A 22,939-nucleotide genomic window follows, 5' to 3' on the forward strand; every position below is an offset into this window, starting at 1 on the left:
CAAGCAATTGAAAAGGACGGACTTCTCCCTAACTCATTTTATGAGGCCAGCATCATCCTGATACTAAAACCTGGTAGAGATACAATAAGAAAAAGAAAACTTCAGGCCAATATCCCTGATGAACACTGGTGCAAAAGTCCTCAATAAAATACTGGCAAACCAAATCCACCAGCACATCAAATAGCTTATCTACCATGATCAGGTTGGCTTCATCCCTGGGATGCAAGGCTGGTTCAACATACACAAATCAATAAAGGTAATTCAGCACATAAACAGAGCAAAAGATAAAAACAACATGATTATCTCAATAGATGTAGAAAAGACCTTTGATAAAATTCAACATCCTTTCATGATAAAAAACTCTCAATAAACTAGGTATTGATGGAACACACTGCAAAATAATAAGTGGCATTTATGACAAACCCACAGCCAATATTATACTGAATGGGCAAAAGCTGGAAGCATTCCCCTTGAAAACCGGCACAAGACAAGGATGCCCTCTCTCACCACTCCTATTCAACAGTACTGGAAGTTCTGGCCAGGGCAATCAGGCAAGAGAAACAAATAAAGGGTATTCAAATAGGAAGTGAAGAAGTCAAACTGTCTCTGTTTGCAGATGACATGATTCTATATCTAGAAAACCCCACTGTCTCAGTCTAAAAGCTCATTAAGCTGATAAGCAACTTCAGCAAAGTCTCAGGATAGAAAATCAATGTGCAAAAATCACAAGCATTCATATACACCCAAGGAGACAGCCAAATCATGAATGAACTCCCATTCACAACTGCTACAAAAAGAATAAAATACCTAGGAATACACCTAACAAGGGAAGTAAGGACTTCTTCAAGAAGAACTACAAACCGCTGCTCAAGGAAATCAGAGAGGACACAAACAAATGGAAAAACATTCCATGCTCATGGATAGGAAGAATCAATATTGTGAAAATGGCCATACTGCCCAAAGTAATTTATAGATTCAATGCTATTCCCATTAAACTACCATTGACATTCTTCACAGAATTAGAAAAAACTACTTTAAAAGTCATATGGAACCAAAAAAGAGCCTGTATAGCCAAGATAATCCTAAGCAAAAAGAACAAAACTGTAGGCATCACACTACCTGACTTCAAACTATACTACAAGGCTACAGGAACCAAAACAACATGGTAATGGTACCAAAACAAACACACAGACCAATGGAACAGAATAGAGATCTCAGAAATAAAACTGCATATCTACAACCATCCGATCTTCAACAAACTTGACAAAAGCAACAGGGAAAGGATTCCCTGTTTAATAAATGGTGCTGGGTAAACTGGCTAGCCATATGCAGAAAATTGAAGCTGGACACCTTCCTTACACTTTATATAAAAATTAACTGAAGATGGATCAAAGACTTAAATGTCAAACCCAAAACTATAAAAACCCTAGAAGAAAATCTAGGCAATACCATTCAGGACATAGGCACCAGCAAAGATTTTATGATAAAAACATCAAAAGCAATTTCATCAAAAGCAAAAATTGACAAATGGGATCTAACTAAACTAAAGAGCTTCTGCACAGCAAAAGAAACTAACATTAGAGTAAACAGACAATCTACAGAATGGGAGAAAATTTCTGCAATCTATCCATCTGACAAAGGTCTAATATCCAGAATCTACAAATAACTTAAACAAACTTACAAGAAAAAAACAACCCCATTAACAAGTGGGCGAAGGAGATGAACAGACACTTCTCAAAAGAAGACACTTATGCGGCCCATAAACGTGAAAAAAAAAGCTGAACATCACTGATCATTACAGAAATGCAAATGAAACCCGCAATGATACAGCATCTCACGCCAGTCAGAATGACAATTATTAAAAATGTCAAGAAACAACAGATGCTGGTGAGGCTGTGGAGAAATGGGAATGCTTTTACACTGTTGGTGGGAATGTAAATTAGTTCAACCATTGTGGAAGACAGTGTGGTGATTCCTCAAAGACCTAGAAGCAGAAATACCATTTGGCCCAGCAATCCTATTACTGGGTATATACCCAAAGGATTATAAATCATTCTATTACATATTACAAAGATACATGCACTTGTATGTTCATTGCAGCACTGTTCACAATAGCAAAGACATGGAATCAACATAAATGCCCATCAACGATACACTGGATAAAGAAAATAGGTTACATATACACCATGGAATACTATGCAGCCATAGAAAGGAATGAAATCATGTCCTTTGCAGGGACATGGATGGAGCTGGAAGCCATTATCCTCAGCAAACTAACACAGGAACAGAAAACCAAATACTGTATGTTCTCACTTATAAGTGGGTGCTGAACAATGAGATCACATGGACATAGGGAGGAAAACAACATAGACTGGGGCTTGTTGGGGAGTGAGGTGGGGGGGAGGGAGAGCATTAGGAAAAATAGCTAATGCATGCTGGGCTTAATACCTAGGTAATGGGTTGATAGGTGCAGGAAACCACCATGGCACACATTTACCTATGTCACAAACATGCACATCCTGCACATATACCCTAGAACTTAAAATCAAAATTAAAAAAATTGGTTCTTTGAAAAGATCAACAAGATGGACAAAGTTTTAGCTGCATTGACCAAGAAAGAAAAAGAGAATTCAAATTAGTCAAATTCGGAACAAAAGAAGTGACATCATTATCAATGTTATAAAATCAGAAAGGATTACATGGTTCTAGTATGAACAAATGCATGCCAACAAATTATATAACCTAGATGAAATTGACAAATTCTTAGGAAGTTACAAGCTACCAAAGTTCATTCATGAAGAAATAGAAAATCTGAGTATACCTATTCATAAGTGAAAGATCCAATAATTAAAAAGGTTTTCACAAAGAAAATTCTAGGACAAGATGGTTTCACTACTAAAATCTATGAAATGTTTAAAGAATTAATACCAATATTTGTCTTCTTCATTATATCTACTCTCTTTTTTTTGTTTTTGAGATGGGGTCTCACTCTGTTGCCCAGGCTGGAGTGCAGTGGCACAATCATAGTTCACCATAGCATCAACTCCTGAACTCAAGGGATCCTCCTGCCTCAGTCTCTTGAGTAAAGAAAGTCTCAACAAAGTTAGCTGGGACTAAACTGGGACTACAGGCATGCACCATTACACTCAACTAACTAAAAAAAAATTATTATTATTTTTTTTGTAAAGACAGGGTCTTGCCCTATTGTCCAGGCTTGTCTCCAACTCCTGACTTAATGCCTCCTGACTTAACCTCCCAAAGTGCTAGGATTACAGGTATGAGCTACCATGCCTGGCCTGTTATATCTACTCTCAGTGTGAAGTGCTATCTTGTAGATTTAATTTACATTTCCTTAATGAGTAATAATGTGGAGTATCTTTTCTTGTGCATATTGGCTATGTGTCTGTCTTCTCTGGGGAAATGTCTATTCAAATCCTTTGCCCATTTTTAAATTGGGTTTTCTATCTTTGAGTAGTAGGTGTCTTTTTGAATATATTCTAGACCACATGGTGTTTACTAGATGTATGATTTGCAAATATTTTCTCCCATTCTGTGGGTTATCTTGATGGTAGCCTTTGAAGCACAAAATTTTTAACTTTGATGAAGTCTAACTTACCTATTTTTTTCTTTTGTTGTTTGCACTTTGGTGTTATATCTACGAAACCACTGCTTAACGCAACAAGATATACTACATTTTCTTCCAAGAGTTTCATAGTTTTAGCTTTTACAGTTAGGTCTAAAATCTATTCCAAGTTAATTTTGTAAATAGTATAAGGTAGAGGTGCAATATCATTCTTTTACATGTGGATTTTTTTTTTTTTTTTGAGACAGAGTCTCACTCTATCCCCCAGGCTGGAGTGCAGTGGCGCGATCTCAGCTCACTGCAACCTCTGCCTCCTGGATTCAAGCGATTCTCAAGCCTCAGCCTCCTGAGTAGCTGGGATTACAAGTGCCCGCCACCATGCCTGGCTAATTTTTAAATTTTTAGTAAAGACGGGTTTCCCCATGTTGGCCAGGGTGGTATCGAACTCCTGACCTCAGGTGATCTGCCTGCCTCGGACTCCCAAAGTGCTGGGATTACAGGTGTGAGCCACTGCACCGGGCCCTACATGTGGATATTAAGTTGTCCCAGAACCATTTGTTGAAAAGACACTTTTTTCCTTACTGAATTATCTTGGCACTATTATACAAAATCAATTTACTTTGGGAGGCCAAGGCGGGCAGATCACGAGGTCAGGAGATCGAGACCATTCTGGCTAACACAGTGAAACCCCATCTCTACTAAAAATACAAAAAAATAGCTGGGCATGGTGGCGGGCACCTGTAGTCCCAGCTACTCAAGAGGCAGGAGAATGGGGTGAACCCAGGAGGCGGAGCTTGCAGTGAGCCAAGATGGCGCCACTGCACTCACTCCAGCCTGGGCGACAGAGCAAGACTCTGTCTCAAAAAAAAAAAAAAAAACCAATTTAAGTAAGTTTATTTTTGGACTCTCCGTTTTGTTGATCTATGTATCTATCTTTATGTTAGTTCAAATCTTGATTACTGTTACTTTGTAGTAAGTTTTGAAAATGGGAACTGTGAATCTTTCAATTTTGTTCTTTTTCCAGGTTGTTTTGGCTGAGTCCCCAGTATTTCCACATGAATTGAAGGCTCAGACTGTCAATCTCTGCAAAAATGCAGCTGGAAGTTCTTTTTTATTCATTTTGATGATATTGTAACTGGAATTTTTTCTTAATTTCATTTTTTGAATCATTTATTGCTGGTGTATAGAACTATAGATTTTTGGATATTGATCTTATGTCCTGAAATCTTGAACTTGTTTGTAACTTTTGATAATTTTCTTGTGGATGCCTTAGAATTTTCTGTATATAAAATCAAGTTAGCTTGAGCAACATAGTGAGACTCCATCTCTTAAAAAAAATTTAAAAAGTTAGCCAGGCAAGTTGTCAGTGCCTGTAGTTCCAGCTACTTGGGAGGCTGAGGCAGAAGGATCACTTGAGCCCAGGAGTTTGAAGCTGCAGTGAGCTATGATCGTGCCAGGGTACTCCAGCCTGGAGGACAGAATGAGACCTCACCTCCTAAAAAAAAAGAATCAGGTCATCTGTGAATAGAGATAGTTTCCCTTCTTCCTTTCTAATCTGAAGGGTTACCCTCCACCTCCCAATGCCTTATTGCCCCAGCTAGACTCTCCAGTATAATAAATAAAAATGGCTAGAGCACACATCTTGCCCTTGTTCCTGATCTTAGGGGAAAGAAATTAATCTTTTGTTATGAAGTATGATGTTAGGTGTGTGTTTTTCATAGATGCCCTTTATAAGGTTGAAGAAGTTTGCTTGTATTTTTAGTTTGTTCAGTGATTTTATTACAAAACAAACATCAAAATTGTTGGCAGATTTTTTTTTAATGCTTTTTCTACATTTGCTATGGTTTGGATATGTCCCCTCAAAACCTCATGTTGAAATCTCATCCCCAATGTTGGAGGTAGAACATAATGGGAGGTGTTTGGGCCACAGGGGTGGATCCATGAAGAACAGATAAATGCCTTCCCTTGGGGAAAAGTGAGCTCTCGCTCTATTAGTTCCCATGAAAGCTGGTTGTTAAACAGAGCCTGGCACCTTCCCCCTCTTTCTTGCTTTCTCTCTCACAATGATATCTCTGCACACACTGGCTCTCCTTCACCTTCTGCCATGAGTGGAAGCAGCCTGAGACCTTTGCCAGAGACCCAATCTTAAACTTTTTCAGACATTAGAACTGTAAGCCAAATAAACCTTTTCTTTATAAACTAATCAGCCTCAGGTATTCCTTTATAGAAACACAAAATGGACTAAGACAACATTCACTGAGATGACCATGTGGTTTTGTCCTTTATATCATTTAAGGGTGTATTACACTGATTTAAAAAATTTTTATCTTAATTGACAAATAATAATTGTATATAATTATTAAACACAATCTGATGTGTCAATACAAGTATACATTGTGGAATGAACAAATCGGGCTAATTAGCATATTCATCACCTCAGATATTTATCATTTTTTTGTGGTGAGAACACTGAAAATACTGTTTTAGCTATTTTGAAATATACACTCCATTATTAACTATTGTCACCATGCTGTGCAACAGAACACCTGAACTGAAACTTTGCACCCACTGACCAACGTCTCCCCTTTCTCTGTCTACTGCTCCCACCCCTAGCCTCTGGTAACCATCATTCTACTACGTATTTTTCGAGTTCAATTTTTTTTTTTTTTTTAGATAGAGTCTCTCTCTGTCGCCCAGGCTGGAGTGCAGTGGTGCGATCTTGGCTCACTGCAAGCTCCGCCTCCCGGGTTCACGCCATCTTCCTGCCTCAGCCTCCCGAGTAGCTGGGACTACAGGCACCTGCCACCACGCCTGGCTAATTTTTTGTATTTTTAGTAGAGACTGGGTTTCACCATGTTAGCCAGTATGGGCTCGATCTCCTGACCTCGTGATCCACCTGCCTTGGCCTCCCAAAGTGCTGGGATTACAGGCGTGAGCTACCGCGCCCAGCCTCAAGTTCAATTTTTTTAGATTCTACACATAAGTGAGATCATATTTGTCTGTGCCTGGTTTACTTCACTTAACATAATGTCCTCCAGGTTCATCCATGTTGCTGGAAATGACAAAATTTCCTACTTCTTTTAAGGCTGAATAGTATTGCCTGTGTATATATACCACATGTTAAACATCTATTCATCTGCTGATAGACACCTAGGTTTTTTCCATGTCTCTGCTATTCTGAGTAACACTGCAATGAACATGGGAGTGTACATATCTCTTTGACATACTGATTTTAATTCCTTTGGGTATATACCCAGAAGTGGAATTGTTGGATTATATGGTAATTCTATTTTTAGTTTGAGAAAACTTCATACTGTTTTCCAAAATGGCTGTATTTATGATATCACTAACAGTGTACAAGAGTTCCCTTTTCTCCATATCCTCACCAACAGTTATCTTTCATCTTTTTGATTATAGCTTATCTAACAAATGTGACGTGATATCTCACTGTGGTTTTACTTTGTGTTTTCTGATGACTAGAAATGCTGAGCATTTTTTCATATATCTGATGTCTTTTTTTAAGAAATGTCTACTCAAGTCCTTTGCCCATTTTAAAAATAGGGTTATTTGTAGTCTTGTTATTGAGTAGCTTGAGGTTCCTTGTATATTTTGGATATTAGTCCCTTACCTGACATGTAATTTGCAAATATTTTCTCCCAATCTGTAGGTGTTCTCTTCATTCTATTGTTTTCTTCACTGTGGAGAAGCTTTTTAGTTTGATGCAATCCCATTTTCTATTTTTATTTTCATTGCCAGTGCTTTAGGGATCACACCCAAGAAATCTCTGCCTAGATCAATGTCATAGGTTTTCCCCTATGTTTTCTTCTAGTAGCTTTATCATTTCAGGTCTTCAATCCATTTTCAGTTGATTCTTGTATAGGGGGATGAGATAAAGGTCTACTTTCATTCTTTTATATGTGGTTTATCCAATTTTCCTAACATCACTTATTGATGAGACTCTCCTTTTTTCATTGTGTGTTCTTGGCATCTTTGTCAAAAATCAATTAATGGTAGATGTGTGGGTTTATTTCTGGGCTCACTATCCTATTCTATTGGTCAATGTGTCTGTTTTTATGCCAATACCATGGTGTTTTGATCACTATAGTTTTGTAATATGCTTTGAAATATGGTAGGGTGATGCCTCCAGCTTTGTTCTTTTTGGTCAAGGTTGCTTTGGCTATTTGGGGTCTTTTTTGATTCCATACACATTTTAGGATTGTTTTTTTCTATTTCTGTGAGTAATGACATTGGAATTTTGATAGAGATTGCATTGAATCTGTAGATTGCTTTAGGGAGTATAAACATCTTAACAACATTAATCCTTCCAATCCATAAACATGAGATATCTGTCCATTTATTTGCGTAATCTTTAATTTCCTTAATCAATATTTTATAGTTGTCAGTATACATGTAGATCTTTAATTTCCTTGGTTAAATGTACCCCTGAAACCTGGCCAACATGGTAAAACCCCATCTCTACCAAAAAATACAAAAAAATGAGCTGGGCGTGGTGGCATGCACCTGTAAACCCAGCTACTCAGGAGGCTGAGGTGGGAGAATCTCTATAACCTGGGAGGTGGAGGTTGCACTGAGCCAAGATTATACCACTGCACTCCAGTCTGGGAGACAGAGGGAGGCCCTGTCTCAAGAAAAAAAAATTTTTAACTCCTAAGTATTTTGTTTTTTAAAAATACTATTGTAAACAGGATGATTTTCGTAACTTCTTTATTTTTGTAGAGAGGAGGTCTCACTATGTTGCCCAGGCTGGTCTCAAACTCCTGGGCTCAAGTGATCCTCCCATCTCAGCCTCCCAAAGAGCTGGTACTACAAGTGTGAGCCACCACACCTGGCTTGTTTTCATAATCTCTTTTTTAGACAGTTTGTTGTTATTGTATAGAAACACAACTAATTAGGTGTTGTTTCCTGCAACTTTACTGAATCTGTTTTTCAGTTCTAACAGGTTTTTTTTGTAGAGTCTTTGAAATTTTCTATACATATGACCATGTCATTGGCGAACAGAGACAATTCTACTCCATCATTTCCTATTTGGATGCCTTTTCTTTCTCTTGCCTAACTGCTCTGGCTAGGACAGAAGTATTTATTACAGAAGTATTTAGTATTGTGTTGAACAGTAGTAGTCAGAGTGGGCATCCCTGTCTTGTTCCTGATCTTAAAAAAAAATGCTTTCAGTTTTTCACTGCTGAGTGTGAAGTTAACTATGGGCTTATCATATATGATATTTATTGTTTTGAAGAACATTCTTTCTACATGTAATTTGCTGGGAATTTTAAAATCAAGAAATGAACAATTTTTTATATGCTTTGCCTGCATTTATTGAGATGATCATGTTTTTTCTCCTTCATTCTGTTAATTATGGTGAATCACATTTATTGATTTGAGTATGTTGAACCAATCTTGTATTCCAGTGATAAATCCCACTTGATCATGGTGAATAATCCTTTTAATGTACTGTTGAATATAGTTTGCAAGTCTTTTGTTGAGGACTTTTGCATCATATTAATCCATGTTACTGACCTATAGCTTGCTTTTCTTTGCTTGTCTTTGTCTGGCTTTAGTATCAGGGTAATGCTAGCCCCATGAAATGAGTTTGAAAATATTCCCACCTCTTCAATTTTTAAGAAAAGTTTGGGAAGGATTATTATTAGTTTGTCTGTAAATGTTTGGCAGAATTCAACTGTGAAGCCATCTAGTCCTGGGCTTTTCTTTGATGGGAGCCTCTTAATTACTGATTCAAGTTCTTTACTAGTTATTAGTCTGTTCAGATTTCCAATCTCTTCATGATTAAGTCTTAGTAGATACACGTTTCTAGGAATTTATCATTTTCTCCTAGGTTGTCCAATCTGCTGGCATATAATTATTTGTAGCAGTCTCTTATGATCCTTTATATTTCTGTTATCAGTTGTAACGTCTTCTCTTTCATTTCTGACTTGACTCTTCTCTCTTCTTCTAGTCTAGCTAAAACTGTCAATTTTGTTTTGCTTTTCAGAAAATAAACTTGTTTAGTTGATTTTTCTTTTTTCTTTTTTTAGTGTCCATTTCATTTACTTCTACTCTGATATTTCTTATTTCTTTCCTTCTGTTAACTTTGGGGTTAGTTTTTTCTTATTTTACTAGTTTCTTGAGGTGTGACATTGGGTTGTTTATTTGAGATCTTGCTTCTTATTTGATGTAGGCATTTATTGCTATAAACTTCCCTCCCAGAGCTGCTTTTACTGCATTCTGTAAGATTTGTTTCCATTTTTATCCCTAGATATTTATTATTTTTGTTATTTTTATTTTTGAGATAGAGTTTCACTCGTCACCCAGGCTGGAGTGCAGTGGCACGATCTTGGCTCACTGCAACCTCCACCTCCCGGGTTCAAGCAATTCTCTGCCTCAGCCTCCCAAGTACCTGGGATTACAGGTGTCCACCGCCACGCCTGGCTAATTTTTGTATTTTTAGTAGAGACAGGGTTTCACATCTTGGCCAGGCTGGTCTTGAACTCCTGACCTTGTGATCCACCTACCTTGGCCTCCCACAGTGCTGGGATTACAGGCATGAGCCACCGTGCCCAGCCCACTGTCTCTTTTTATAATTTTTGACCTAAAGTCAACTTTGTCTGAAATAGTATAGCTATCCCTGCTCTTTTTGTTTCCATTTGCATGAAATGTCTTTTTTCTTTTATATATATATTATACTTTAAGTTCTAGGGTACATGTGCACAATGTGCAGGTTTGTTACATATGTATACATGTGCCATGTTGGTGTGCTGCACCCATTAACTAGTCATTTACATTAGGTATATCTCCTAATGCTATCCCTCCCCTCTCCCCCAACCCCACAACAGGCCCCAGAGTGTGATGTTCCCCTTCCTGTGTCCAAGTGTTCTCATTGTTCAATTCCCACCTATGAGTGAGAACATGTGGTGTTTGGATTTTTGTCCTTGCAATAGTTTGCTGAGAATGATGGTTTCCAGCTTCATCCATGTCCCTACAAAGGACATGAACTCATCATTTTTTATGGCTGCATAGTATTCCATGGTGTACATGTGCCACATTTTCTTAATCCAGTCTATCATTGTTGGACATTTGGGTTGGTTCCAAGTCTTTGCTATTGTGAGTAGTGCCGCAATAAACATACATGTGCATATGCCTTTATAGCAGCATGATTTATATTCCTTTGGGTATATACCCAGTAATGGGATGGCTGGGTCAAATGGTATTTCCATTTCTAGATCCCTGAAGAATTGCCACACTGTCTTCCACAATGGTTGAACTAGTTTACAGTCCCACCAACAGTGTAAAAGTGTTCCTATTTCTCCACATCCTCTCCAGCACCTGTTGTTTCCTGACTTTTTAATGATTGCCATTCTAACTGGTGTGAGATGATATCTCATTGTGGTTTTGATTTGCATTTCTCTGATGGCGAGTGATGATGAGCATTTTTTCATGTGTCTGTTGGCTGCATAAATGTCTTCTTTTGAGAAGTGTCTGTTCATATCCTTCACCCACTTTTTGATAGGGTTGTTTTTTCTTGTAAATTTGTTTGAGTTCTTTGTAGATTCTGGATATTAGCCCTTTGTCAGATGAGTACATTGCAAAAATGTTCTCCCATTCTGTAGGTTGCCTGTTCACTCTGATGGTAGTTTCTTTTTTCATCCCTTCACTTTCAGTGTATGAATGTCCTTTAAGGTGAAGTGAGGCTACTGTAGGCAGCATATAGTTGGGCCTTTAAAAAAAAATCCATTAAGGAACTCTACATCTTTTGATTGGAGAATTTAATCTATTTACATTCAAAGTAATTACCAATAGGCAAGGACTTATTTACTAGTGCTGTTTTAATTGTTTTCTGGTTGTTTGTTTGTAGATCCTTTGTTCTTTTCTTCCTGTATTGCTTTCTTCCTTTGTGGCTGGATGGCTGTCTAGTGGTATGCTTTGATTCTTTTATCTTTTGTATATTAATTGCAGGCTTTTGCTTAGTAGTTACTCAGTGGCTTACATAAAACATCTTATACTAATAGCATTTTAGGCTGATAACAACTTTGATTGCATAACTCTATACTTTAATTCCCCTCCTCCTACCCTCCACCTTCAAATAGGCCCTAGTATCTGTGGTTCCCTTCTTTGTGTCCATGTATAGCTCCCACTTATAAGTGAGAACATGCAGCATTTGGTTTGCTGTTCCTGCATTAGTTTGCTTAGGATAATGGCCTCTAGCCCCATCCATGTTGCTGCAAAAAACATAATCTCATTCTTTTTTATGGCTGTGTAGAATTCCATGGTATATACGTTCTTTTTTAAATAACCTAGAGCTGTTTCTCTATTTTGTCACTCCTGTCCTAAGTCATTTACACTCAAGTCTCTCATCTCTCTTCCTCCAGGCTACTCCCCTTCCTCTGTCTCTTTACTTCCTCCACCCATTTACTTTAAATACACACACATGTGCACGTACACACACACACACACACACACACACACACAAACACCTCTCCTAGGCTAGGTTGTTTCAGCTTAGGAAATAAAAAATAAAATCTGTTGGCTTATGAGTAGTCTTTACCTGCAGTCAGACAAGCATACTGCTATCAAGGAAGTCAGCCTTTCGTGCTCTCAGTTTCTTTCTTCAGGACCATTTCCTCTGCTCCTTTTCTTTCAAACTCATTTTCAGGAAAACTAGGCCATTAGTTATTTACTCCCTCATTCTAAGTGAGTTTTTGTCACTTGTTACTCTGAGTAAAAGGTATTTAAAAGTCTTTATGTTAACTTTTTTCTTTATTTTATTTTAGGTTCAGGGGTACATGTGCAGGTTTGTTATATAGGTAAATTGAGCATCATGGAGGTTTGGTGTCCAGATTATTATATGGCCCCAGCAATAAGCATAGTACCTGATAGGTAGTTTTTTTATCCTCACCCTCCTCCCACCCTCCACTGTTAGATAGGCCCTGATGTCTGTTGTTCTCTTAATTTTTTTTTTTTTTTTTTTGAGACGGAGTCTCACTTTGTCACCTAGGCTAGAGGGCAGTGCTACGATCTTGGCTCACTGCAACCTCTGCCTCCTAGGTTCAAGTGATTCTCCTGCCTCAGCCTCCTGAGTAGCTGCGATTACAGGCATGTGCCACCATGCCCGACTCATTTTTGTATTTTTAGTAGAGACGGTGTTTCACCATGTTGACCAGGCTGGTCTCGAACTCCTGACCACAAATGATCCCCTTGCATCAGCCTCCCAAAGTGCTGGGATTACAGGCATGAGCCACTGAGGCTGCCTGTTGTTCTCTTCTTATGTCCATGAGTACTCAATGTTTAGCTTCCACTTACAAGAGAGAACATGTGGTATTTGGTTTTCTGTGTTAGTTCACTTAGGACAATGGCCTCCAGCCCCATCCATGTTGCTGCAAAGGACATGATCTCATTCTTTTAAAATGGCTGTGTGGTATCCCAACGTGTATATGTACCACACTTTCTTTATCTAGTCTACCACTGATGGGCATTTAGGTTGATTCCATGTCTTTGCTATTGTGAATAGTTCTGTGATGAACACATACATGTGCATGTGTCTTTATGGTAGAATTATTTATTTTCCTTTGGGTATATATCCAGTAATGGGATTGCTGGGTTGAATGGTAGTTCTTTTTTAAGTTGAGAAATCACAAAACTGCTTTCCATAATGGCTGGACTAATTTACATTCCCACCAGCAGTGTATAAGTGTTCTCTCTTCTCTGCAACCTCACTAGCATTTGTTATTTTTTGACTTTTAATTTTTTAATTTTAATTTTTACTATTTTGAGACAGGGTCTTGTCCTGTCACCCAGGTGGGAGAACTGTGGTACAATCAGCTCACTGCAGCCTTGATTTCCTGGGCCCAAGCGATCTTTTTACCTCAGCCTCCCAAATAGCTTGGACCACAGGCACATGTCACCATGTCTGGGTAATTTTTTTTTTTTTTTTTGTCAAGATGGGGTCTTGCTATGTTGCCCAGGCTGGTCTTGAATTCCTGGGCTCAAGTGATCTTGCTGCCTCAGCCTCCCGATATTTTTTTGACTTTAATAACAGCTATTCTGAGTGGTCTCAGATAGTATCTTGCTGTGGTTTTCATTTGTATTTCTCCAGTGATTAGTGATATTGAACATTTTTTCATGTGCTTGTTTGCTGTATGTCCTCTTTTGAAAAGTGTCTCTTCATGTCTTTTGCCCACTTTTTAACAGAGTTGTTTTTTTGCTTGTGAATTTAAGTTCCTTACAGATTCTGGTTATCAGACCTTTGTCAGATGCATAGTTTGCAAATATTTTCTCCCATTCTGTGGCTTGCCTGTTTATTCTGTTGAGAGTTTTTCTGTGCAGAAGCTCTTTAATTAGATCACATTCATCAATTTTTGCTTTTGTTGCAAATTGCTTTTGGTGTCTTTGTCATGAAATCTTTGTCAGGGCCTATGTCCAGGTAGCTCTTTTTTAAGTTATTTGAAAATCTTCCAGAGTTTTTATAATTTTAGGTTTTACATTTAAGTCTTTAATCCATCTTGAGTTAATTTTGTATATGGTGTGAGGAAGGGGTCCAGTTTCAATCTGCATATGGCTAGCCAGTTATCCCAGCACCATTTATTGAATAGCGAGTCTTTTCCCCATTGCTTGTTTTTGTCAACTTTGTTGTAAATGAGATTGTTGTAGGTATGAAGCTTTATTTCTGGGCTCTGTATTCTGTTCCTTTGGTCTATGTGTCTGTTTTTTGTATCCGTACCATGCTGTTTTGGTTACTGTAGCCTTGTAGTATAGTTTGAAGTCAGGTAATGTCATGCCTCCAGCTTTGTTCTTTTTGCTTAGGACTGCTTTGGCTATTCAGGTTTTTTTTTATTCCATATCAATTAAAAAAAGTTTTTTTTTTTAATTCTGTGAGAAATGTCATTGGTAATTTAATAGGAATAGCAATGAATCTGTAAATTGCTTTGAGTTGTATGGTCATTTTAACAATATTGATTCTTCATTCTTCCTAGCCATGAACATGGAATGTTTTTCCATTTGTTTGTGTAATCTCTGATTTATTTTAGCAGTTTTGTAATTCTCCTTGTAGAGATCTTTTACCTCTCTGGTTAGTTTTATTCCTAGATACTTTATTCTTTTTGTGGCTATTGTGAATGGAATTACATTCTTGATTTGGCTCAGCTTGAATGTTTTTGGTGTATAAAAATGCTACTGATTTTTTACATCGATTTTTGTATCCTGAAACTTTGCTGAAGTTGTTTATCAGATCTAGGAACTTTTGGGGAGAGGTTATGGGGGTTTCCTAGGTATAGAATTATAACATCTGTAAACAGAGATAGTTTGACTTCCTCTCTTCCCATTTGGATGCGTTTTCTTTCTCTTGCCTGATTGCTTTGGCTAGAACTTCCAAACTAAACTCTTTTTTCATTTGAGATGGAGTCATGCACTGTTGCCTGGGCTGGAGTGCAATGGCATGATCTTGGCTCACTGCAACCTCTGCCTCCTGGGTTCAAGCGATTCTCCTGCCTCAGCCTCCTAAGTAGCTGGGATTACAGGCACCCACCACCACGCCCAGCTAATTTTTTTAATTTTTAGTAGAGACGGGGTTTTGCTATGTTGGCCAGATAGGTCTCAAACTCCTGACCTCGTGATCTGCCCACCTTGGCCTCCCAAAGTGCTGGGATTACAGGTGTGAGGCACCGCACCCAGCCTTACCCTCTTTTTAAAATTTCTTTTTTGTTCCTCAGATTATATAATTTTCAGTGACCTGTTTTTGATTTCACTAATCCTTTCTTCTGCTTGATCTAGTCTGCTGCTGAATCCTTTTATTGAAATTTTCAGTTTAGAGTATTCTTCAGCTCTATGATTTGTTTGGTACTTATGTATACTTTCTGTTTCTTTGTTGAAATTCTCAGTTTATTCTTTCATTGCTCTCCTGACCTCAGTGAGCATCTTTATGAACATTATTTTGAATTCCCTGTTGGATGATCACATATCTACACTTCACTTGGGCTGGTTTCTGGAGATTTATCTTATTCTTTTGTTTGAAATATACTCCTGTTTATTTTCCTTGATGCTCTGTGGTTCATTTCTGCATATGAGATAAGACAATTATTTATCCCAGTCTTGTCAGATTGACCTTGTGTAGAAGGATCTCACCAATCCATCCATCCAGAAATTCTAAGATGCCTCTCAAATCTTTGTGTTTGTCCAGACTGCTGTCTCTGTTTTGGGTGGCGTCCTGGAGCTTAGGATGTGCCATGTCCTCTCCATACTCTGAAACTGATAACTTAGGAGCCAGACTCTTGTTATGTAGCTGCAAATGTTAAAGTGTTGGATGCATGCTCCAGTTCATTGTATCTTCATGGTAAAGCTGAACATGGGCATTTATATCCCACTGTCGCTGCACTAAGCTGGGGAAGAGGATCTGTTGCAAACGTTGTATGTCTACCTCTTGGCTTTCTGTGATCTAGGGCCACTCAGGAATGCAAAGCCCCATTTTCCCAGGATTAGGTTATTAAGGAGATAGTCTCTGGGGTGGGAGCTATAGAAGTTGTGGCACTTAATGTGTGGCCAAATGCCTTCCAGGAAGAATGGGTACACTTGAACTTATCACTGCGGTGAGCCAAAGGAAAGGCTCATGAAGTGCTGAGCTCTGGCTCAGGCTGCTAAATGGTTATTGTTTGTTTGCTCCATTAGCTCCCTGAAACAAGTTCAATATAAGCCAAGCCATAAAGCAGCCACTGGAATTATGTGCCATGAGACCCTTCTAAAGAGAAAAATCGGAGCTGCATGTTCCTGCCCCTTTTCTGCACTGCTCCAAAGGGGTATTAGCTCCTGGAAGTGTTTGTGTGCCCATTTAAAACCATCTCTTTGTTCTGTGATCTAGGGAGATTAATAAATGCCTAGTTCTTTCTGCTCCTAGAACTAAGAGGTTTAGGATGGAGTCCTTCGGGAGGTAACTATAAAAGTTGGGGTACTTGATGCATGGCATAAACCCCTTCCAGGGAGAAACAGGGAGGTGAGTTTTTAAAGCCACTTTTCTGCACTGATCCTGGCAGATGAAGACCCTGGAAGTATTTATGTGTTCATATAAAACTGCAATTTTTTTTTCCTGAGGTCTAGACAGACTCATATATATGCAGCTTCCCTTGCTCCCAATGCTAGGAGGTTTAGGATGCAGTCCTTCGGGTAGAAGCTGTAAAAGTTGGAGCACTCAATATATGGACAATTCTTTCCAGGAGGGATTAATAGGCCTGCAGTTGTTCCTGGGATGAGCTAGGGGTGAAGGCCTGCGAAGTACCAATCTGCTTCTCAGGCTACTGGTGGGCCAATACTTGCCTGTCCCTTTAACTCACAAATGTAAGTGTGTTAGAAGCCAGACCACCAAGTAGTCATACACCCCTTCCAGGGAGAAACAGAGGAACTGTGTTTTTAAGCCCCTTCTCTGCACTGTTTCAGGAGGATAAAGCCCCAGAAGTGCTTGCATGCCCATACGAAACCACGACCTTTTTCATGTAGTCTACGGACACACGTATGCCAGTCCCCTTTGTTCCTAGAACGGGGAGGTTTAGGATGCAGTCCCTTGGGTAGAAGCTATAAAAGCTGGGATGCTCAATGTGTGGACAAACTCCTTCCAGGAGAGGAGTTTGTCTGAAATTATCACTAAGGTGAGCTGGGGGAGGAGGCTCAGGAAGTGCCAATCTGCTGCTCAGGCTAGTAGCAAGCTACTACTTGTCTGCTTCTTTAACTCCCCAGTCTAAGTCAGTAAGAAGCCAGACTGCCACATGTCCACAGAAAGAGTTTCTCTGTTCCTGAGAGACACATGGAGCTGCATTTTTGGAGCCTTTCTCTGCACTGCTTCTAGAGGATAAAGCCCTGGAAGTCCTTGTGTGCCCATATAAAATTGCTGCTTTTTCCCTGTGATCTAGAGATACCTACATGTGTCAAATTTCCTCCCCTCCCAGAGTTGGTGAATGAGGAGCCAAACCATGGCAAATCTTAGAATTAGGGTGGTATATGTGAGGTCCAAACCCTCCTCTCCACAGGGAGCAAGTAAATGTTAAGGATTCCTTTCCTGATTTTATGGTGCAGTGCCAGGGGTGGGGTCTGTGCCTGAGTGTGCCTCTCAGCTTTTCCTACCCATTCAATGTGGATGTTTCCTCAGTTGCCTGGCGGGTAAGGATCTTTCAATGGGTCTCTTTCTCTCAGAGGGAAGTGATTAATGAATAGATGTTTATTTGGTGTCTGTGGGTAGAGGGAAAGTCAGGAACTTCATATTTTTCTGTGTGGCTCACGTCATTCCTTGACAATTTTCACACGTTAAGTCAACCTTGCATTTCTGGGATAAATCCTACCTGATCATGTTATATAATTCTTTTACTATGTTGGTGGATTCAGTTTGCTAGTATTTTGCTGGAGATTTTTGTGTTTATATTCATAAGGGGTATTGGTTTGTAGTTTGCTTTTCTTGTGATGTCTTTGTCCAGGTTTCTTATCACAGTATTTATTACTGACCTCATAAAATGAGTAGGTAAATGTTCTGTCCTCTTCTGCTTTTTGGGATAGTTTGCAAAGGATTGATATTAATTCTTATTTAAAAATTTGGTAGAATTCACCAATTAAGGCATCTGGTCCTGGGCTTTTCTTTGTGGGAAGTTTTTTTTCTTTTTTCTTTTCTTTTCTTTTCTTTTCTTTTTTTTCGAGACAGAGTTTCGCTCTTGTTGCCCAGGCTGGAGTGCAATGGCGCAATCTTGGCTCACCGCAACCTCCACCTCCCAGGTTCAGGCGGTTCTCCTGCCTCAGCCTCCCGAGTAGCTGGGATTACAGGCTACCACTTGTATCATTATACCACCATACCCATATAATTTTGTATTTTTAGTAGAGACAGGGTTTCTCTATGTTGGTCAGGTCAGGCTGGTCTCAATCTCCTGACCTCAGGTGATCTACCTCCGCCTGCCTCAGCCTCCCAAAGTGTTGGGATTACAGGTGAGATCCACTGCGCCTGGTTGGAAATCTTAAATTATTAACTTGATGTCACTATTTGTGATGAGTCTTTTTAAGATGGATATAATCAGAAGCATTAAATTGTACACTTTAAAAGTATGAATTTTATGGTATAATTATAGCTTAATTAGGACACAGCCTATTCCTCTCCCTTATTTGGAAGTGTTTGTGCCTCTCTCAGCATTCCACAAGTTACTTCCTCTCTTCCTTTGTTCTCCCCTGCCTTTGCCTCTTTTGGGAATTTCTAAGTTGCTAGCCAATTGGGTCGGGTATAGAATGTGAGGTCCCGTTCCAGCCAATGGAAACCAGACACAGCAGTAGGGTGAATGTGTCAGGTTATAAATGACCCTGTCTCCTTTGTTTGTGTGTGCTCTTGTGGCTGGACTGCTGGCGAGTGCACTCTTTCTGCAGAAAGTAAACTAGCCTTGCTGAGGAATCCTTTGTCTCAGTGTAGATCTTTTGCGACATCGAACTGCTGTGCCCAACACAGGAGAAGTGGAAGACTCCTCTCTGGGGAATGAAGAAGTCCAAGTCCTCCAGACACAGGAATTAGGGAATGCTCTGACCAAAAGGGCAGATCTCTTTGGCCATCTACAGGGAAGCCTGCTAGAGAGAGCCCTGCCTATACATAGAGTTTGTAATCAGCACTAAAGGACTTCACTTTTAGATACACACTATCATCCAGGAGTCTACAGGAAAGTCTGTAGGAGGAGAGTCTCCAACACAAAAGAGTGACTGAAACAAATAAAAGCAGTGGGGGAGCAAATCTCTAGGAAAAAAAAGTGACCTGACATCTGATAGATTTGACCATAAGGCCAGCTGGAAGAAGAGATGTATTAGAAAGATGACAGCAAGAGTGGGAAATCCTCACCAGATTTGATGACCAAAACAAAACAAAGCATAGGCAAATAAAAAAAAGAGGCAATTAATTTTTATAAAAACAATAAGTTCGACAACAAGCTTGTCTAACCCACGGCCCATGGGCCATATGCAGCCCATGATGGCTTTGAATGTGGCCCAACACAGATTTGTAAACTTCCTTAAAATATTGAGATATATATATATGTATTTATTTATTTTTTAGCTCATCAGCTATCGTTAGTGTTAGTGTATTTAATGTGTGGCCCAAGACAATTCTTCTTCCAATGTGGCCCAGGGAAGCCAAAAGACTGGACATCACTGTTCTACAAGAAAAGAAATATAATCCCAGGACAGTCTTGGCTCACCACAGTACTTATTTAGCTGTAATAAAGAAAAGATAAACAATATAATCAATGCAAACAAAAATATACGAAAACTACATTGGGAGAATGGGAGGAAGGATGTGTGTGTGAGAGAGGAATGATTCTGTAGAATCATCTTCATTTTCCATAGAAAGAGGAAAATAGATAATAACTAACAATAGCTAAAAACAGTAGTAGAAGCTTCCTGAAGAATAGCGAAAGAATTGAAAGTGGCTGCCTTTGTGGAGTAGGGACTGGACATGAGTCAGGCTGAGCAAGGAAACCACTGTATTTTTTAAAAAAATTATTTCTGGGCTCAATCGATCCTCTCACTTTAGCCTCAAGAGTAGCTAGGACTACAGGTGTTTTATATTATGAACTTTGTAGTATGCTTTGGCTTTTTAAATTATGTATCACAATCTGTGATAAAAATAAGCCCCTCAGTGCTCCAGACCCAGAGTGTGGCAGCAAATGAGCAGTGCACACCCTTGCTCTCTAAAGTTATCTTCCACAAATATATTTAAATGAAAGAAATTGACATCATTATTATTATTAAAGGTATTAAAACAGCAAATCCTAATTTGCAGGTACAAAATATAAGGATAACTGCCAAGTTACTGAGAAAGGAAGGAGTCCTGGTTGTCTGACAACCAGTGTGGGACAGAGTAGCCTCTAATAGAGGCACATGATCACAGGGCCACTAATAGTCAAGGAAAACTTGGCAGTGTTAGCAGGGTCCAGTTGTGAGGGGACACTGCTGGCTTTCTGCTTCTGGAGGCCAACACTCAGCTGTAAAGTAGGGCTGGTGAATCCTACACCCGTGGCAATGCTAGTCACTTGCATTCATCCCCATGACAGGGAAAAAGCCCCTGGGGAGTGCTGGCTGCACACTTCCTCTCCCAGAGGAAAGGTGTTCTACTGCCTACCTTGAGTTCATCTTTGCTCTGGAAGTTGTCCAGGAGGTGCTGGAAATGGGTGTCACACATCTGGCGGAGCAGTGAGAGAAGGCAGGACACATACTCGCCCTAGGGACCAACCCAAAAAAACACTTAGCATGGCCAGTTGCAAGGGCTGTGTTCCCCCAATCCATAGAGGGCAAGGAGAGAAGGGAGGGTCTGAGATGGCCCCAATGATCATGGAAGGAAGATGACAAATCTAGCCCTCTAAAGCTTTCTTTCTGCTAAGGAAAGCCTGGAGGGATTGGGGGGAAATAAACCCTCTGCAGCATGGGGCTATTGAAAATCCTCAAACTATAATAAAGTAGTACTGCAAAGTGAGACAAATATTCTCCCTTTTTTTCCTAGGAAAGTTTTAGCTAAATAGTCCTTTGCTGCCAAGTCACTGTACTGAAGTCTATAGAGGATACTTGGAACAGGGGAGAGCTTAACCCTCTCTGGATAGAATTTGGACTCTGCCGATCCTGCAGGGCTAGAGCAGCCCTTCTACCAGGACTTCTTTGGCACCTCCTAGAATTTGCACAGGGTTACTGGACCGGGCAAACAAAACACAGTGGATCAATATGCCTGTCTGAAAGGCAGAGGAGTTAAAACTGACCTTTTTGAGGGGACAAGCTATGGGCTTTAAGACAAGTAGAAATTAAAGGAGAAATATCAATGTTCAAAATGTCTTCAAGTTCCAACTGGGATACATGGAATAAAATCCTGCTTTAAGGACTTTAAAAACCATCTTACAGCAACTTTTGGCAGGGGGCAGTCAAGCATGGCCTCCTCTTAGTTGCCTCCTTAAAAGGGAGGGAGAACATTTACTTCACTTGGGCAATTTTCAAATGTTTATAAACTCATGAAAGTGACAACAGGTTTTAGTCTCTCAAACCCTTTCTAGGTCTCTGAAATTATTATTATTGTTGTTTTTTGAGACGGAGTTTCGCTCTTGTCGCCCAGTCTGGAGCGCAATGGCATGATCTTGGCTCACTGCAACCTCCACCTCCTAGGTATAAGCGATTCTCCTGCCTCAGCCTCCCGAGTAGCTGGGATTACAGGCGCCCACCACTACGCCTGGCTAATTTTTTTTTGTATTTTTAGTAGAGACAGGGTTTCGCCATGCTGGCCAGGCTAGTCTGGAACTCCTGACCTCAGATGATCCATCTGCCTCGGCCTCCCAAAGTGCTGGGATTACAGGCATGAGCCACTGCGCCTGGCCTGAAATTATTAAAAATACATGTGTGCAAAATATATATGTTCATGAACCTCATTTTTATCTGAAAAATGGGCATAATAAGCTATAGGTAATTTGTCATGAGGGTCAGATGGGTTAATGTACATAAAGCATTAAGAATAAAGTCCATTATGTAAAAAGGTACTGAATAAATTACAGTTATTATCATCCTCATTATAATCTACATAAAATGAATCACTTCCTTAGTATTGCTAAATGAGCTAATATTGGACAAGTGCTTAAAGCAGGGTCTGGCCCACAGCAAGCACTGTGTAAGTGTTGGTTAGAAGGCTGGGTTACCAGGAAATGCCAGGGTACATATATATATATGTTTTTTACTTACAGTGAGAGTGCCTTCAACAGAGGCTCCTAAAGGAGCAGACACTCTTTCCAAGCCCTGTGCTCCAGAACACATACCTGCTCCCTGAGTGCTCCCTGCTCTCCCTAGCACGCTGTAGCTTGGCTTGCTCCAGAGGATTTTCTTCAGAGAGATCACTGTAATCTCCCATCTGCCAATGGAAAGAGTCCACGAAAACTGTTTATCATGTCTCCACCTCAGGGCTGAGAAGTAAGTCTACTCTGGAGTTGGGGTGCATGAGGGGCCCAGGGTATTGTCTCTCTGCCCCTCCTAAGAAGCCTTCCCAGTTTGTTTCTCTTCTAATTAGATCACAGAAAAATCATTCACTAATGCCAGTGAAATTTACCTCATCACATTTTTCCAAATGCTAAAAATTTAGATACAAACATAATGGACAAAAGCAACTAATTTGTAGATAGAAGTCAATTCTGAGAAAATTATTCTGTTCTGTACATCATTTAGGAGAACCTGTATGAGGGGGTTCCTAGAAGAAATAGTCTGTTTTTCACCTTCAACCTCTTACCACATCTTACATACAGCCCGGCTTCATTCCACAATATAGAAAATGACTTGGCTCAAAGTATGCAGGAAAACAAGACAAGAAACATTCCCCAGATCTGCCCT

General features: G+C 39.6%; 1 protein-coding gene across 11 annotated transcripts in view; it reads right to left on the bottom strand.

Annotated features, from left to right (window-relative positions):
- Positions 1–22,939, bottom strand: part of DOCK3 (dedicator of cytokinesis 3) — a 735,525-nt gene that overhangs the window by 84,335 nt on the left and 628,251 nt on the right. For all 11 annotated transcript variants that reach the window (XR_008523281.1, XR_008523280.2, XM_024244830.2 and 8 more), the window contains one exon: positions 20,709–20,807. Coding sequence is in view for 9 of the 11 variants with exons in the window: in XM_024244830.2 (XP_024100598.1) it covers positions 20,709–20,807 (99 nt within the window). In the remaining 2 variants the exon portion in view is untranslated. The remainder of the gene's footprint in view (positions 1–20,708; positions 20,808–22,939) is intronic.

Source organism: Pongo abelii, chromosome 2 (assembly GCF_028885655.2).
Source record: "Pongo abelii isolate AG06213 chromosome 2, NHGRI_mPonAbe1-v2.0_pri, whole genome shotgun sequence".
Classification (NCBI taxonomy): Eukaryota; Metazoa; Chordata; class Mammalia; order Primates; family Hominidae; genus Pongo; species Pongo abelii.